Source organism: Martes martes, assembly GCF_963455335.1.
Source record: "Martes martes genome assembly, chromosome: 2".
Lineage (NCBI taxonomy): Eukaryota > Metazoa > Chordata > Mammalia > Carnivora > Mustelidae > Martes > Martes martes.
This window is the reverse complement of record NC_137889.1, coordinates 91,486,937-91,505,799: the sequence shown is the minus strand read 5'-3', so window position 1 is coordinate 91,505,799 and position 18,863 is coordinate 91,486,937. Positions and strand designations below refer to the sequence as shown.

The 18,863-nt window shown below is 34.1% G+C and overlaps 1 protein-coding gene across 2 annotated transcripts in view; it reads left to right on the top strand.

Annotated features, from left to right (window-relative positions):
• The window catches only part of SNCA (synuclein alpha), a 152,181-nt gene that overhangs the window by 9,108 nt on the left and 124,210 nt on the right, over positions 1 to 18,863 (top strand). For both annotated transcript variants that reach the window (XM_080797353.1, XM_080797354.1), the window contains exons 3-4: positions 3,459 to 3,500; positions 11,130 to 11,272. In XM_080797353.1, the coding sequence (XP_080653479.1) occupies positions 3,459 to 3,500; positions 11,130 to 11,272 (185 nt within the window). The remainder of the gene's footprint in view (positions 1 to 3,458; positions 3,501 to 11,129; positions 11,273 to 18,863) is intronic.

Genomic DNA, 18,863 nt, shown 5'->3' with positions numbered 1-18,863 from the left:
TGCTCACAACGCTAAGTGAAGTAACCATCTGTTACCATATAGGGGTGCCTGGTTGGCTCAGTCTGGTCTGCCTTCAGCTCAGGTCATGATCCCAGGGTACTGGGATCAGCCCCGTTTCTGGCTTTCTGCTCTGTGGGGAGCCTGCTTCTCCCTCTCCCTCTGTCCTTTCCCCACCTGTGTGCACTCTCTCTCTCAAATAAGATCTTAGAAAAATAATGTTATTACAATATTATTGAATATTATCTCTATGTTGTACTTTTCATCTCTATGACTTGTTTATCTTATAATTGGAAGGTTGTATTTCTTAATCACCTTCACCTATTTCACCCATCCCTCACCCACCTCCCCCTTGGCAACCATCAGTTCTCTGTTTTGTTTTGTTTTTTTTTTTTTTAGAATTTATTTATTTGACAGATAGAGAGTGAGAGAAGGAGAGAGAGCACAAGCAGGGGGAACAGCAGAGGGAGAGGGGGAAGCAGGCTCCCTGCTCAGCTCGATCTCAGGACCCTGAGATCATGACCTGAGCCAAAGGCAGAGGCTTAACCCACTGAGCCACCCAAGTGCCCCATCAGTTCTCTGTTTTTATATTTCTGGATTTGTTGTTGTTGTTGTTGTTTTGTTTACTTTGTCTTGTTTTTTAGATTCCACATATAAGTGAAATAATATGAAACTTATCTTTTTTCCATCTGACTTATTTCAGTTAACATAATACTCTCTATTGTCTATCCATGTTGCTGTAAATGGCCAGATCTCATTCTTTTTTATGGCTGAGTAATATTCCATTGTGTGTGTGTGTAACACAAACACTCCCCATATCTTCTTCATCAGGTCATCTATCATTGGACATTTATGTTGCTTTCATATCTTGGCTCTTGTAAATAATGCTACAATAAACATAGGGATGTGTGTGTCTTTTTGAATTAGGTGTTTTCATTTTCTTCAGATAAATACTCAATAGTAGAATTACTGGATCATATGGCATTTCTATTTTTAATTTTCTGAAGGACCTCCATACTATTTTCCAAAGGAGTTACATCATTTTACATTCCCACCAACAGTACATAGGGTTCCCTTTTCTCCACATCCTCACCAACATTTCTTCCTTTTTGATACTCACAAAAAGTATGAGTATCAAATACTCATTTGACTGAGTATTTGACTGATGTGAAGTTATATTTCATGGTGGTTTTGATTTGCACTTATGTGATGGTTAGTAATATTGAGTATCTTCTCATGTGTCTGTTGACTATCTGTATATCTTCTTTGGAAAAATGACTATTTAGGTTCTCTACCTATTTTTAAATTGGATTTTTTGTTGGTTTTGGTGTTTGAGTTGTATAAGTTCTTTATATGTTTTGGATATTAGCCCCTTAACAAGTATCTTATTTGCAAATATCTTCTCCCATTCACTAAGTTGTCTTTAATTTTGTTGATGGCTTCCTTTGCTGTGAAAAAGCTTTTTATTTTGGTGTAGTCCCAATAGTTTATTTTTACTTTTACTTCCCTTACCTCAGGAGACATGTGCATAAATATGTTGCTAAGGTCAACGTCCAAGATATTACTGCCTGTGTTTTCTTTCAGGAGTTTTATGACTTCAGGTATGACACTTAAGTCTTTACCAGTTTGAGTTAGTTTTTGTGTGTAGTATAAGAAAGTGTTTCAGTTTCACTCTTTTGCATGTATCTGTGCAGTTTTCTCATCACCACTTATTGAAGAGACTGTCTTCCCCATTGTATATTCATGCCTCCTTCATTGTAGGTTAATTGGCCATGTGAGTATGGATTTATTTCTGGGAAAAACCCATATTCTTAACTACAGTACTATAGTTTATTAAATGTTTTATTTTTATCAGAGGTCCTTAAATATATTCAAATGAAAACTTCTTAACTGTATTTAAATTGTTTTATTAAACATAGATACTTTTCCTTGACTGTTTAGTAAAATGTAAATTTAAAAATGATGCATCCAAATTTCACTTAATGACTTATTTATATATTTTCATAAAAATATTTAGTGAACATATTCAACGTGGTCTTGTATATTCATTTAGGTCATTTTATTGATCATATTATTGAAATCATGGATATGTGTCCCTAAATTTTAAATAAATTTGGAAATTGAAGCTTGCCTAAGACCAGTGTTTTAAAATTTGATCCATGAATTATTAGAATTAGATCATGAGGGTTATTAGAAAATTCAAATATCTGTACCTGATATTTCCTGAATATTTGAGGCTCTGACACAACAGTCAGCATTTTCAACCAGTGCTCTACCTGACTGATTCTGCTACACTTTCCAGTTTAAGGACCCGATTCTTAGAGATTATTTAATTAATCCTATATAGTCATTTTAGTGATGGGGAACCTGAGATTCCCTTATGCTTTTTTCCTTTGTTTCAAAGTGTTTACTGTTATTTCTAACATGCCTAGGAAGGCTTTTTAAAACAGCGCATTTTTTTAAGCTGAGGATTAGTACCTCGTTTAATCTCCAAGTATAGTTTTAAATAATTTCTCACTTTTTATGCCCTCATTTCCTTAGATTCTTCTATGTCTGATAGAAATAGATTATTTGACTTGCAGGGTAGTTTTCAAATGAATCTCCAATCCACTATTATTTTCTCCAAATAAAAACTTAATTAAAAAACTTGTGTAGAGGTGCCTGGATGGCTCAGTTGATTAAGCATCTGACTCTTGATTTTGGCTCAGCTCATGATCTCAGAGTCATGAGATTGAGCCCCACATCAGGCTCTGCGCTGGGCATGGAGCCTGCTTAAGATTCTGTCTTTAAAAAAAAAATAAGTCAGGGGTGCCTGGGTGGCTCAGTGGGTTAAAGCCTCTGCCTTCGGCTCGGGTCGTGATCCCAGGGTCCTGGGATCGAGCCCTGCATCGGGCTTTCTGCTCAGCGGGGAGCCTGCTTCCCCCCTTCTCTCTCTGCCTGCCTCTCTGCCTGCTTGTGATCTCTATCAGATAAATAAATAAAAATCTTAAAAAAAAAAGTCATCATTATGAGTTAAAATTTTATTTTTTTTATAAAATATTTTATTTATTTATTTGACACAGAGAGAGAGAGAGAGAGAGTACACACAAGCTGGGGGAGCAGCAGGCAGAGGGAGAGGGCTTCTGCAAGTTCCCTACTGAGTAAGGAGCCCAATGTAGGACTTGATCCCAGGACGCTGGGATCATGACCTGAGCCGAAGGCAGACACCTAACCGACTGAGCCACCCAGGTGCCCCTGAATTAAAATTTTAATAGGAAAGAAACTGCTGCTAGTTTTGCTTTCTTCTATTTGTTGTGTGATTACAGGAATTCCTTGTTTTAGGTTTTTTTATCCCCTAAGGATATTTTTCTATTTTGGCTTCTAATGTTGAGACTTTTTTAATTAGTTGTATTTAAAACTAGCTAATCAGCAATAAAGGCCAGTTTAAGACTTATGTTTATGTTTCAAATTTCTTTTTATAGGCTCCAAAACCAAGGAAGGAGTGGTTCATGGTGTGACAACAGGTAAGCTCCATGGGGCCCATATCCAAGAATGATATTGAAAACATCTAGTAAGCATTAATCATTCAGAATGTAACTGTAAACAGCCACTGCATTCACAGAGAAATATTCTAAGGTAACATCAGCTTTGTTTAACTTTAATTCTTTATTAAATATTTTTAAATAAGTTAATATTTATTATAGATAAATAAAACAATATATTCCATTATCAAGATTGATGCCTCTGAATTGACCAGATACATTTAATTTATGGCAGTATCACATTTAAATTTCTGAAACATTATGTTTTGGCAAACTGCTACCATAAATTTCATATAAAAATTGCCAGTTTTCAAAGGATTAATGTCAAATTTTCTGTAGAGTATAATAAAACATTCTGACATTAAACTCTACTTAGTATAACATTTCCTTGATGATTCAGAAAACATTTTAGGAAACAACCTTGGAATGATCAGTGAAGTATTTATTGTATTTATATCTATTGGGCATAATTTTAACAAGAACTTGAATAGGTCTTTAAGAAGACTGCAATAAATTAATATCAAAAATGTCGAAAATTATGGTGGTGGTGATGAGGAGAAGGGGTATGATAGGGACAGATAGAAAAACGAAAGGAGAACTAAAATTTAATAATCTTGAGAGCCCACAGACTTGCCGTGATTCAGTTTCATGTTGTATGTGTTCCAAGCTGCCTGACAGATGGGGTAAAACAGGATGTATAATCAGAAATATAATTCATATGATCAGATAGCAGTAAATGTAATAGTGTCTCAGAAAAATACCGTGTTCCTATTACTGAATTATAAAATGAAAGTGGAGGAAATCAAATGGGAGTATTAATACAGTTTTGTGGTTGAGACCAAAATAGTGGAGCCAGACTTCCTTGGTTCAAATTTCTGCTTATCACTTATGAGCTATGTGATTTTCTGTAGGATTCATAATCTTTTTGTGATTTAGTTTCCTCATTTGTGAAAGAATAAATAGAATTGATGTACACAAATACCCAGAATAATGAAATTAAGTATTGTGTATTAGGCAGGTGTTATTTTTCATCACTCTATAGTGAGTCTATCTTGAACAACATTTTTACAACTAGTGGAGAAAAATATTTCATACGACTGTTTTATATATACTTTTGATAATAAGTGAGGGTGCAAAATGAAAATAGAACCCTTTGAAACTGATTCTGCTAGAAGCTAAATTAAAGTATGCTGTTTGTATTTGCTCTGTCGCAATCCAATCAATATGTAATGCCCAGAACTAGGCAAGTAAAGGAACTGGGTTGACTTCTAAGGATGGTCTATAAATATGGTGTTATTTAGCATGATTTGAATAAGATCTGGATAACAGACTGTTGGAGATTAAACTATCTAGAGCCTAGCTAGATTAATGGTGTTCCATTTGGTAGTTGAAGAATCCATGTGGTTTAGAAAGTGAATAAGCTTGTGGCCAGATTTAGACTACAACAAATAACATCTTTGAATGGAGGCTATGGAGATGGGCTGCAAGGATAACTGTTAACAAAGTCAGAGTTTTCATCCTCTCCGCAATGACAGAAAGTGAATATGAGTTTGTGTGTGCATGTGTGTGTGTGTGTGTGTGTGTGTGTTCACTACTGAAGTTTGTACAATAAGGTAGCATTTTGCTTTCTGAAGGACAGTATCCTATCACCTTATGTCTCCCTGGTTTAATAATATTGAGAAACTTTACATATCATGTCTTCTTTAGCGTATTGAAGAATCTGAGATATTCCATAGCAAAGAAATGTTCATAATTTAGTTTAATCCGGGGTTTCTCAAACTTGTTGACCTTATTTCAATAATCATTGGGATTGAGTGAAACCTGTGTTCCAGAGAACACTATGGAAAATGCTGCTAAGCAGCAATGCCATGATGATTTTGATGTAGGTGGTATTTATAGCCATTGTACCAATCAACTACCCTGGCAATAACAAAATATCAAAAATGTCATAAATAGCCTGACTATGAGAAATGCCATGGGATAAATCTGCAATATATATCATCCTTCTGGATGGTATTATTAATTATTTAATAATTATTTAATATAAAATTCCAAATTTCAAGTATAAGGATAAATAAGTTACGATAATTACCTCCATGGTTAAGGAAAAGAATTCGTTGTTATACTTGGTCTAAAATGTTCATTATGGCCACATAATGTAAGTACTAATTAAATGTTATTAATAATTATTCTTAAAGCAAGGAAGTGAGAAACTATTATATAGTATAAAATATTATCATCTAATATCAAAAGAAAAATTTCCTCAAGGTTCATCCCATTGTTTATTTTTCAGAAATATAGACTTCAGTAAACTTAGTTAGACCAGGAGTTTTCTACCTAAAAAATTCCAAGAAAAAGAATTTCTCCTAGTAGATAATCTGATAAAATCTAAAAATCTCTACCTTACACCCTAGCTATTTGATCTCAGTTCATTTTTGTTGTAGTTGTCAACTTAATGCATTATGTTATAGAAAAATACGAGAGTGCATTTAATCTGGATATACTGAATGACATGTCTTTGAAACCACTTTAAAAAAATAGATGTTGATAAAAGCTTACTTAATTTTTTTTTCCTCATGAAAGTATGGTATAAAGAATTTTCTGTCACTCTATTCTGAGTTTTGATTTATAAATAGAAATTTGTCACATGATAATGAACACAACTAATTTCAACATGTTATAATTTATCAAAATGTTTCAAAATACAAATTCATTTTCCTCAGATACATAATTTGTACAGTTCAAAGCTAGATCTTAATTTTATGATTGTGTTTAATATCAAAGGTTACATTTACTGAATCTATTTGAAAAGTTGGTGCCACATTTTCTTTCTAAAATTTCATATTTGACTTAAAGCCAAAGTAAATCTAATTATCAAAATTAATGAATAACTTACAGAATATATAACATTCCTTTTAATGCATTCAAAATCACTTATTCCGTATCTGCTGTGAAATAATATAAAGAAAAACAACAAGATCTCTGATTTAATGAACTCCAAATAGGTTGGTGGGGGTGGAGAGTCACACTGGGAAATGAATAATTCTGGCACAATGTAAAAAGTTCCATAGCAGAAGACCTGAACCCCTGGGGCAAATAATACATTATGTTAATAAAAAAATAAAATAAAATAATTTTTTAAAAAGTTCCATAGCAGAGATATATCTAAAATTTCATGAGATCACATGAGGAGGAACAGTTGTTGGGAGGAAAGGTTTTTAATTTGGAATTTGACATTTGAGGTGGGTTTTAATAGCAACTTGAATTTGCTGAGTAAACAGATAGGGAGATATCTGAGAAGGATCAAAGCTTCTGGCCGGACAGTACTGTATGAACAAAATAGAGAAAGACTGACACATTTGGGGGAGAACGTAAAATATTATACTATGATTAGCTGGGAGGAAAGTATCCCTTTTGATCCTGGTTATGAGGTCATTTCCCTTAAAAATGAATATCATTTATTAGATGAAAAATGTTGAATTCAAATAAGACAATTTGTGTCTTATTTGCTTTTGCCTTGTCACCCTTTTGTTAGGCATGTCATTGAACAGAGAAGTAGTGTAAAAGGCCTTAATGGCGGGACATAGGGGCTCAAGGTTACTGGATAATTCACTAGGTAAACAAGTTCTATAGGAATCTTTTAAAATGTGTCTATCATTGCTACATGTACACTCTGTTATTTTGTAACGTAACTAATTTACTTACTCTTACAATGATAAAACCTGATGAAATTATGATAAAGTGCATTTTACTGTGATGTTCACGTGCATTAAAAATAAATTAATGTTTACATATACAAAGAATGGTCTAGATATTATAAATATAATATTTTGTGGCTGGTACAAAAATCATGAATCTGTGAAAAGACCAAAATTTATTCTTTTTTTTTTAAGATCAAAATTTATTCTTGTTTGAGATATTATAAGAAAATTGTTCATTCTTCAAGCAAAATTTTTTATTCATGTTCTTGGAAAAGGGAAAAAAAGATGACAAGTTAAAGCCCACAATTCACTATTTTTAAAGGATCAACATTCTGGAAATGTTTAAAAACACGAAATCTCCAGGATAGCTTTTCACTGGCATTTAAATTGAACTTTGCATTGGGAATAGCCATTCCTTGTTAGGAGGCATCCACTGGATCCCCAAAGTGGTGAAAGGCAAATATCAAGCAACACCCTCTGGGGACTCTTCCTGATTTTAGACTCTAGGATCACTTTCACCTTCCCCACATTGCCCAGAACTGAAGAGTAGCATCTGTCCTTATAGACCACCTTACTTCCGTGACCTGCTATAGAAATCCAGCTGCTTTGTCCACGTTATTCAATCCCTGGCCTTCTGCAATGGGTGACATGCAGTCTGTATGATAATCATGTGACTAGTTAAGAACATTTGCCAACCTAACAGCTGACAATGCAGCTCATCCAATTCCCTGGGCTCAAGACTGTCTGGAGACGATGTACACAAGCACAAAGCATAACCAAATTAAAAAAAAAAAAGTTTCTATTTGCTTAGGACAGGGCCTGAGGAAAAATATCACTCAAAACCTTAAATTCCTGAAATCTGGGGAAAAAAGCAAAAAAAAAAGAGTTTGTGAGGCAAAAAAGGGAAGAAGGCTAGCATTACATAAGATGTAGACTTTATGAATATTAATGTTACAAGATTTAGGTGAAGAGCAGTGTAGTTTTATTTCTCTATTGACCTTGAGATTATTAAAAGAGCAGAAGCTCTCATCTTTTGTTTTTTCATAGAATTCTTCATTTAGTTGAAGCAAACTTTTTAAATTGGAGTTTCCTTTATTTGGCAATTGCATGGAGGTAATAGAAAAAAGATTAATTCAGCAATTATATCAGATCTAGTCTTGGAGACTTTTTGATATGAGAGTAAATCTGCTTCTAAATCTAATCCCAAACTATTTACACTGACTTCTCTAAATTTTTAACTTACTAAAAAATCTACTGAATCACCATACTGTAGTTTGTTTTGTGAAAAGAAATTATAAGTTTGCTCAGCAAACTTCATTTTCATACTTAATGTCTAGCTCTTTTGTTACCATTAAAATTGTTGAAAATCAACCTTTTTATTAAAAACCATTTTCAACCACTTGACATTTGATAAAAGGATCAAAATCTTCATAACCATCCCTTACTCTATTGTTCATTTTTTTGGCTTTTTTACATTTTTTATTTTAATTCCAGTCAGTGAACATACAATGTTATATTAGTGTCAGGTATACAATATAGTGATTCAATAATTCCATGCAGCATCTGGTGCTTATTACAGGTGTACTCCTTAATCCCCATCACCTATCGAACCCGCCTCCCCATCCCCAGTTGCCTCCAATTACCATTAGTTTATTCTCTATAATTAAGAGTCTGTTTCTTCATTTGTCCCTCTCTCTCCTTTCTTTCCCTTTGCTCATTTGTTTCTCAAATTCTACATATTAAAAAAACCCATAAATTCCACATATGAGTGATATCATATATTTGTCTTTCTCTGACTTATTTCACTTAACATTATACTCTCTAGCTCCTTTTATGTTGTTGTAAATGACAAGATTCCATTCTTTTTTATGGTTGAATAATATTCCATTATATATGTACCTATATCAATTATATCTTCTTCATCCATTCATCAATCAGTGGACATTTGGGCTGTTTCCTTTTTTTGGCTATTGTAAATAGTGCTACTGTAAGCATCAGGTGCCTGTATCCCTCTGAATTAGTGTTTTTGTATTTTTAGGTAAATACCCAGTAGTGTGATTGCTGGATCATAGGGTAGTTCTATTTTTAACTTTCTGAGGGAACTTCATACTGTTTTCCACAGTGTCTGCACCAGTTTGCAGTTCCTTTTACTCCATATCCTCACCAACACTTGTTTCTTATGTTGTTGATTTTAGCCAATTTGACAGGTGTGAGGTGATATCTCATTGTAGCTTTGATTTGCATTTCCCTAATGGTAAGTGATGATGAACATCTTTTCATATGTCTATTGCACTTTGGATGTCTTCTTTGGTGAAATGGCTGTTCATGTCTTCTGCCCATGTTTCAATTGTATTATTTGGTTTTGGGGTGTTAAGGTCTCTAAGTTCTATATATTTTTTGATACATACCCTTCATCGTATAGGTCATTTGCAAATATCTTCTCTCATTCCATAGGTTTTAGTTTTGTTGATTGTTTCCTTTGCTGTACAGAAGCTTTTTAATTTGATCTAGTCCTACTAGTTTACTTTTGCTTTTATTTCTCTTGCCTCGGGAGACAAATCTAGAATAAAGTTGCTATGGCCAATGTCAAAGAAATTAGTGCCTGTGTTCTCTTCTAGGGTTTTTATGGTTTCAGGTCTCACATTTAGGTTTTTAATCCATTTTGACTTTGTTTTTGTGTATGGTGTAAGAAAGTTGTCTAGTATCATTCTTTTGCATGCTGCTGTCCAGTTTTCCCAACACCATTTGTTGAAGAGACTGTCCTTTTTCCATTGGACATTCTTTCCTGCTTTGTGAAAGATTAACTGACCATGTAGTTGTGGGTTAGTTTCTGGGCTTTCTATTCTGTTCTTCTGATCTATGTGTCTGTTTTTGTGCCAGTACCATACCGTTTTGATCGCTACAGCTTTGTAATAGAACTTGAAGTCTGGAATTGTGATGCCTCCAGCTTTGCTTTTTCTTTTTCAAGGTTGCTCTGGCTATTTGAAGTTTCTTTCTAATTTTAGAATTGCTTGCTGTAGTTCTGTGAAAACTGATGTTGATATTTTGATAGGGATTGCATCAAATGTGGAGATTGTTTTGGATAGTATAGACTTTTTAACAATATTTGTTTTTTCAGGCCATAAGCATGGAATATCTTTCCATTTCTTCATGTTGTCTTCAGTTTCTTTCATCAGTGTTTTATGGTTTTCAGAATACAGATCTTCAATCTCGTTAGTTAAATTTATTACTACAGATCTTATTATTTTTGGTGCAATTGTAAATGAGATTGTTTTCTTCATTTCTCTCTCTGCTGCTTCATTATTGGTGTATAGAAATGCAACAGGTTTCTGTAGATCGATTTTGTATCTTGTAACTTATTTGAATTTGTTTATCAGTTCTAGTAGTTTTTTGGTGGAGTCTTCAGGTTTCTTTGTATAGTATCATGTCATCTGTATTTTTCATTTCTGATGGTAACAGGAACACCTATGTGTTGTCTGACTCAGAAGGCATGGTGAAAATGAATAGGTCAGGTGAGATTAAAGAATGATGTTGAAAATGAAATAAAGAAATATATATCCGATACCACATGATACCACAATAACTGCATCTATAATCATTGCCTTTTTCAAACTTTCCTTAATAAAATGTTAACCAAACTTCCGTTGCTCAAAGGTTTTATTTGTGATCATTACACTTGAAACATGTTTTAATATCTGCATGATTACAGCAACATATCTTAGCAAAGATTTAATGTTGTCTAAACCACACTCAAATATCTCTGAGGCTTTTGTTTCTTCTGACACTTCAGTTATTTATAGGATGTGCAAATACAGGTCTTTAGAAGTTGACAGCTAGTGGAAATAAAATTATTTTCAATCCCTGTAGTTCAATTGTCCCTTAATCTGTTGTTGTTCTGAATTTATCCCAGTGGCTGAGAAGACCAAAGAGCAAGTGACAAATGTGGGTGAGGCGGTGGTGACAGGGGTGACAGCAGTAGCACAGAAGACCGTGGAGGGAGCAGGGAGCATTGCAGCTGCTACTGGCTTTGGCAAAAAGGATCAGCTGGGCAAGGTATGGTTGCACACAATTTATGTTACATTGGTAAAGTCTGGAGATCACAGGGCATTTTCATGGAAGACACTAGGCAGGAATAAGATGCTCACTTGGGAAAGGGCTGACTGACCCTCTTCTCAAAAAAGGGATTACTTTTATGTACGTATTCTTTTTGGAGGTATTAACCCAGATAAATGCTATGAAAATTGTACAGTAATTATGATTGTTTCATTTTCTGGAATAAAGTTAATGAAATGAACAATGTAATAAATGCCAAAAGAACAGTGACATTTCAGAAAGAAAGGGTGCTTTCATGTTAGCTATGAATCTTGCAATCTCTCTTTGTTGGGATATAACAAATGCTTTGTGCCCAACTGACAAATTGTCAAACTAAAGATCTTTCACTTGATTTCTTCATAATGACATCATCTCTTATTAGATGGCATATTTGCTTGTCACATAGCGGCTTATTTGCAAATATATGTTTGTAGAGACTGAGAGTGAAATTGCATACCAGCCAGAGATTGTGGTTTTGGGGTGATTTTAAAATTCTCAGGAGAACCTTGCCTGTATTTTTGACAACTGTGAGACTCTAGTAAGATTATACGAAAGGTATTATGACTTTCATTTTAAACAGGTAAGTGATAGAAAAATGAGGTGTCAACTGGAAGATGAAATTTCAAAAGTTTTGTGACCACAGCAGCAGAGATTTTTGCTGTTCCCTTGGCACCATGGGCTCCTTGCTATTCTTGGAACAAATCAAGTACTTTTCTTGCCCTGGTGTCTCCCTCTGTCCGGAAAGCTCTTCCCAGGTTAAATACTTGGCTCACTCCTCTCCTCAGGTCTTTGTTAAATGCTACCTTCTCCATGAGGCCTGCCCTGACCTATTTGAGATTGGAACCATTCTCCTCGCCTCTGCTGTTCCGTCTTCCTACTCTTTACTTTTCCCTTTTTTACAAACCAGCACATAAAGCTACTTTCTTATATAGTTTTCAAAATATCTATTTGAAAACCATTTCGAGTATAACTTTCGGATAGTTGAATAGCCATAGTTGCTATGTAAAAAAGTTTGCTAGCAAGCTGCTCTGGATTGTTTCCACTCCAGGTAATTCTATGTAGCAGGCCTTCCTTGATTGATCATTAAAACAATGATAATAAAAATGTGGGACTAAAAACCTGTGACATATTGAGATTTATCACATGCGTTTATATTATCTGGGCAATTGATGCTACTTACGGAAAATCTGGGCTGGGCTTCTAGTGTGGCTCTTCAGCTAACACTTAAGTGTATGGTTAATAATAGTAGTATTCCTTTGTGTGGGTTGTCCTCTTCAAATAATTTTATTTCTTATGCTAATAATTATACAAATTTATATTTTCTATCTTAATTTATGATTATAGCTTTATTACATTTCAAAAGGTAGGATGGACTTCAGCTATTAATATAGCAATTAATCTGTATAATGTCCCAAGCCCTTCTGCCAATCACGTAGAAGCTATGGACTTTCTTCTCAGAAATACACATGATAAAGGGCTTAGGGGGGATCTTGGAAGCCCATTAACAGACAAAACCCATCATTTAGACCAATCTTCTGATTGTACAGATAAGGAAAATAGAATCTACAGGGGTATGTGAGCAGTCCAAGGTCATGCCCAGTTGGAACTGACTGTTTTTCCATATGCTATGTCACTTCCCCAACCACTTCCTCAAAACCTAACTTCCTTTTGGGTTTTTATAAATTGAATTATAGAAAACCAGATTTAACTGGAAAAATTCTGTGCTTCAGAATATTAAGGAACCGGGGAAACATATACCATCCCCTTCTCATTCCTATTTAAGGAATACTATGTATATTGCAAATAAGGCATGAAAGTGCTTCATTTCTTATAAAATTGGATTTTTTAAACTTTTCTAAAAATATTGCTATTTATTTTAATACTTTAAAGCAGAAATCTAAATGATATGATAAAATTAACCATTTGGAGATATTTCTCTTATGGGTACTTACAAGTTCTTCCAAATTTTTAATATGAAAATGAAGCCATAAAACCCAGAAATTGCAGCATAGTTATAGAAAAAAAAAACACATAAAACTGAAAGTTTAAATGGCTGATTTTCATCCCTGCTCTGTTACCAACAGGCTGGTTGACCTTTTGAATATCTCCTAAGACTCTTTCTCACATAATGGGAAACTATATGAGAAAATTGTTAAAGCCTAATTTAGCAACAATGTTCTGAGTTTCTATTATAATTTAGGGAGGATGCTAATAATCTTTTCATTCTGGCCATATCTATGAAATGCCAAAAATGTTAGAGAGTTTAGATAAAATCATTCAATTTGTTCATTATGAGATTTGAAATAATATAATTTCATCATTCAAACTGATCAAAATGATTTTGGTAAATGGAAATAAGTAGATTATTGTTGGTTTAACTAGTTGTTAATGACTCCATTGGCATACTCATTCTTCATTCAAGAAGTAATGCTTGCTCACTATGTGTCTGAAACTCTGCTAGATATTGTGGTTAAAATGTTGAGAAAACCATACATGGCTTCTCTCTTCATTGAGCTTATAGTCTAGTGACAAAGATTTATAATAATCACCTAATTATCATGCAATAAGTATGCAGTTCTAAACTGTGAAATGCTATGGAGTACATAATGCTGAGAACATCCCAGCTAGAATGGGGTAGGGATAAGAGAGAGTACTATAGAGGCTTCCCTGAGGAAGTGATGTCTGCATTGAGATCTAGAAAGATGACTGGCAATTAATAAACAAGTGGGAGTTGGGGAAAAAAAAAAAAACATAGCAGGCAAAACTAACAACATGAAGAAATCTCACATGGTAGGATGGGGACTTTGGCAAGTCAAAGAGGACTGCAGCTGGAGCCCCAGAAAATAAAGTAGAAGACATTGGAGAAATATGAAGAGGGTCCCATCCTCATTGGCCATGTTGAGAATGTTGGTCTTTATTCTAAGAATGACAGAACCTATTAAAAACTTTTAAGCAAGAGTGTCAGGTTATAATTTTGCATGTTGAAAAGATACCTCTGCTCTCCAGGCAGGAAAGATATTAAAGAGAGGGAAGAGTGGAAAGCAGGGACCTGTTTACGGGCTATGATGGAAAGAGGAGATGACTGCTTATTCTAAGGTGTAGGTGGGGGAAGAGAAAGAAATGGATTAATTTAAAGACTATGTAGGAGGTAATATCAACAAGATTTGGTGATACATTTCATAAGGCTTGGGGGAAGAGGGATGTGGTTAGCAGGACTGCTGGGTGTTAGCTCGTTGAAGTGGATTAATGGCTGTGCCATTCTCTTGGCAGTAGGTGCCTCTCTTAAATATCAGCAGTACTGCAAAAGTAGTGGCTACATTGATGTTTAGCCCTCATGCCTTTTGAGGCTCTTTGGCCCATTACTCCATGATTGATAGTGGAACAAATCTTTTTTCTTTCTTTCTCTCTCCTTTTCTCCCTCCCTTTCTCCTTTCCTTCCTTTCCTCTTTTCTTTCTTTCCTCCCTTTGGTGTTTTCTTTCTTTCTTTCTTTCTTCCTTCCTTCCTTCTTCCTCTCTCTTTCTTTTCTCTTTCTTTCTTTCTTTCTTTTTTCTTTTAGAAGCCAAGAGCTCTAGTAGTTCATTTTGATTTTTCTGTGTTTATTTGCTAAATTCATCTCTTTGGGAACATTTGTTTTGGTGTACTCTATCTCCTTTTGATGTTAATAGAGAGATATGATGACAGATACCTAAGTATTTTTTTTATTTGAATTTCATATGATTGAAGATATCCTTACTAATAATTTCTTATTATAAGATATTAGATTAAAGGATAAGTGGGATGTCTTGAATTCTAAGAATTTGCTTTATCAAATATTATTAGCTCCTGTACTGAATACATTAGAATAATGCATCTGCTGATCTATATTTTTACCTGTGTGCACAAAAGAGATTATCTGCTGTACAATTCAATTCCTGAAGCTCATTCATTTCATTTGAGTGGTAGAAACAGGCTACAAATGCATTGGCAGAAATGCTCAAGTTTTAAGTTCAAACAAACAGTGGTATTATGTAGACAAAATTTGTTTTCTACTTTTTTTTTTTTACATTTTATTCACATTTATCTTTAGCTTTTAGTGTGGTTACAGAAAATTAGAACACTTTAAGCAGGAGCTTAATAGCAATTTTTGTAAGCAAAGTTACATTCCATCTCTAAGTCAAACTGGTCAAAGCTTCTCCAGTATTTACAAAACATGGCAGACCAGATGCTATACAAAACCATTGCATCTGGAATTTTTTTTCTTTTATTCTCAAATTGTTTCCTGCTTCTATTGAGAACAAATTATCTGCTTGTACCAAAACTACTATAAGCAAGCGTAATGAGTAAGAGTTGCTCTGTAGTACATCTATGTTTGCAATACACAGCTGATCACAACATTTGCTCCATTCTGACCTCTCAACAGTGCTTTACTTGTGGTTACTGCTCAAATAAATCCTTGCTGGATAGAGGAGCATTTCTTTAGTGCTGCAATGCCGTAGAAGAGTTGGATCCTCAGCATCCCTGAGGTCTATACTTATGTATTTTTTTTTATTTATGGAGAGTGAAAGTTTTACATATACCATCGAGCCACTGCCTGACAAATAGTACAGCACTTAGCTTTATTATCACATCCTATTTAGTCACAGACCTACTTACGTGGATATTAATAGGTTTCATGCAATAAATAAGTTTGAAGTATTTACAGCCTCAGATACTTGAAATATTCATATATTTACTTTTTTCTTCAGAATGAGAATGAAGTTCCTAAACAATGCCATTTTGAAAAAGTTAGATCGGAATATAAGAAATTTTTACTATCCCCAGCACAGTTATCCAGAAAATATTGATTGCAAATGGGCAGAAACATGCATACTTGGTCTCCTGACTTAATTCATAAGAGGATAGCTAACCTAGTGTGGGGTAGAAAAATAAAACAAAGCAGGAAAGTGTCATTTTTTGTAACATTTAAGTGTCCTTCTCCTTAATTTCCTTTGACTTACCAGAGCTATCATGTTTAGCTTGATGTGGACTTATTTTGAAATACTTGAGTGTTATATACCTTCTAATTAAATAATCAGATGATGGATGTTGACCTAAATGAACTCATTTATGCTGATCTCACAAATAAGCCAAAGGTCACAGGCAGTCTTTCAGATTTCTTTGAAGAAGTATACACAGATCATAGGTGTAATTTTTTTTTAAAGATTTTTATTTATTTATTTGACAGAGATCACAAGTAGGCAGAGAGGCAGGCAGAGAGAGAGAGGGGGAAGCAGGCTCCCCACCGAGCAGAGAGACCGATGCAGGCTCAATCCCAGGACCCTGTGAAATACTCTGATTTATAGTACATTCTTCTTAAATGTTTAATAATGATAGATCTATTATATATTGCTCAAATAATTAGAAATTTGAGTCTTGCTTTTGTGCTTGATGTCTGAAGATAACCAACATGACGTTAGTTATATTTAAACCTAACCCAAGGGGGCGCCTGGGTGGCTTAGTGGCTTAGTGGGTTAAGCCTCTGCCTTTGGCTTAGCTCATGATTCCAGGGTCCTGGGATGGAGCCCCTCATCGGGCTCTCTGCTCAGCGGGGAGCCTACTTCCCCCTCTCTCTCTGCCTGCCTTTCTGCCTACTTGTGATCTCTGTCTGTCAAATAAATAAATAGGATCTTAAAAAAAAAAAAACACAAAAACAAAAAAACCTAACCTAAAAGTTCTGTGGCACAGGGAGTTGCCTGATTTTTACTTGTGGTGAGAGTGGCACATACTGTTAACAGCATTATAATTTTAGGTTAAAGCATGTTGTAGTTAAAGAAAAAACCTAATTGACCTGATTGCTTTGTTTTTAACATGTATATAATCAGTAATATTTTGCAATTTCGTATGTAAAAATCAATATTTAAGCTCATATGAAAGTCTATTAATATTACGCAAAGTCTCTCTACTTAGAAACATATCTATTACGATGGGCTTTCTTTGTATCTAATATTTCATTGGGTTCAGGTTGGATGAATCATGATTCCTAATGACCCTTAAATTAGTAAGGTTGTAAAAGGGAAAGTGCACAATAATTATATATGAAGTTGTAAGAAACTTAGGCTTATGATTATGTTTTCATTAAAATTCAATATCATTCATTTATTTAATGGGTTCTTGGGATGCATTGGACACTCAGTTGGGCACTCTGAGGAATACCGAGGTGAATAACGTATGCCTGACTCCTGCCTTCTAGAAATGTGGTCTAGGCACAGCAACTGACAGACTTACCCCTGGCAAAAAGGAGCATCTCTACTCTTTGAGAACGTGTATGTATTTGTAACGAGTATATATCCATCATGGGAAAAAAAAAAAAAAACACTTTTTGTTAGGAATGAGAGAGACCTATACTCTCAATAAATATTATACTTCAAATTTTGTTTGTGTGAGCAGATTATGAAATTACCTCACACACATAGAGAGAACAGCTACAATATTTTAGCCATTTAGACAGAAACATAAAAATATTTCCACCTGAGTCCTAGCACCAGTAGTTAATATTGTGTAAGCATTATAGCCCCACAATATATACATGACTACAAATCCAATTTCAGTGTTCAAAGAACCAATTGTGACAATACTTTTGTTTGTTAGAAAATGTGTTATAGGAAGAATGTGATAGAACTGCTTCAAGGCACACTAGCAAACAGCTTTAACTCATATTTGTGAAAATGGCTTATTCTTTCATAAATGCTTAATATGAGTTAAAATTCTACTGAATGCAATGTGAGAGCCATGACCATACTTTTATGAACCAGTCTTCCCGGTGCAGGAGGCTAACATCTATTGTTAGTGGCCCTTCATATGCAAAGAGAGCATGATATTTTTGATAGTTTCATGAATCAGATATTACTATATAGAGAATGATTTCAAACTTAGGTGTTTTCATTTTAAACTTCTGTTACCATCTGAGCTATGTTTCCACCTTATAATTCAATGGCAAACCTGGAAAAAGAATATTAATATGTTTATGTGACAGGAATAAAGGAAATAGACATGTTTGTTTATTATGACATATAATAGTCATTTTCCAAACTTCAATGATAACCAGCTTTTCTGTTCCTAAAAAGTTAGAGTAATTTTATTTTTTGCCATTCAAATACAGGCTTTTAGTTTTCCCATTTTCAGGGAAATATTTGATGGTATTGTTAGCTTTATCAAGAGAAAATAGATACTCAAAATACACAAAAATCTAGGACAAAGTATGTTTACTTGAATTCAAAAGAACAGAAATAAGGTAAATGAGATGCCAATTGTGTTTTGCATGCAAATACATAATTATGGAACTAGAGTTGAATGATACATCTCATCAACCCAAATGTTCCATGATGAGGATAGAAAATAAGTAATTTGTCAACTAAAATAGGAGGTAATTCTTTTATAAGAAATTTTATCAAAACTTTGCAAAACATTTAAATATTTAAGTTACAATTTCAATATTCTTTATCAGGTAATTCTGGAATTACTAAACAGTTACTTTGAAATTTCTCAATATAGTATTTAATTCTTAATGAGCCTATAGTATACGTTAATACAAGG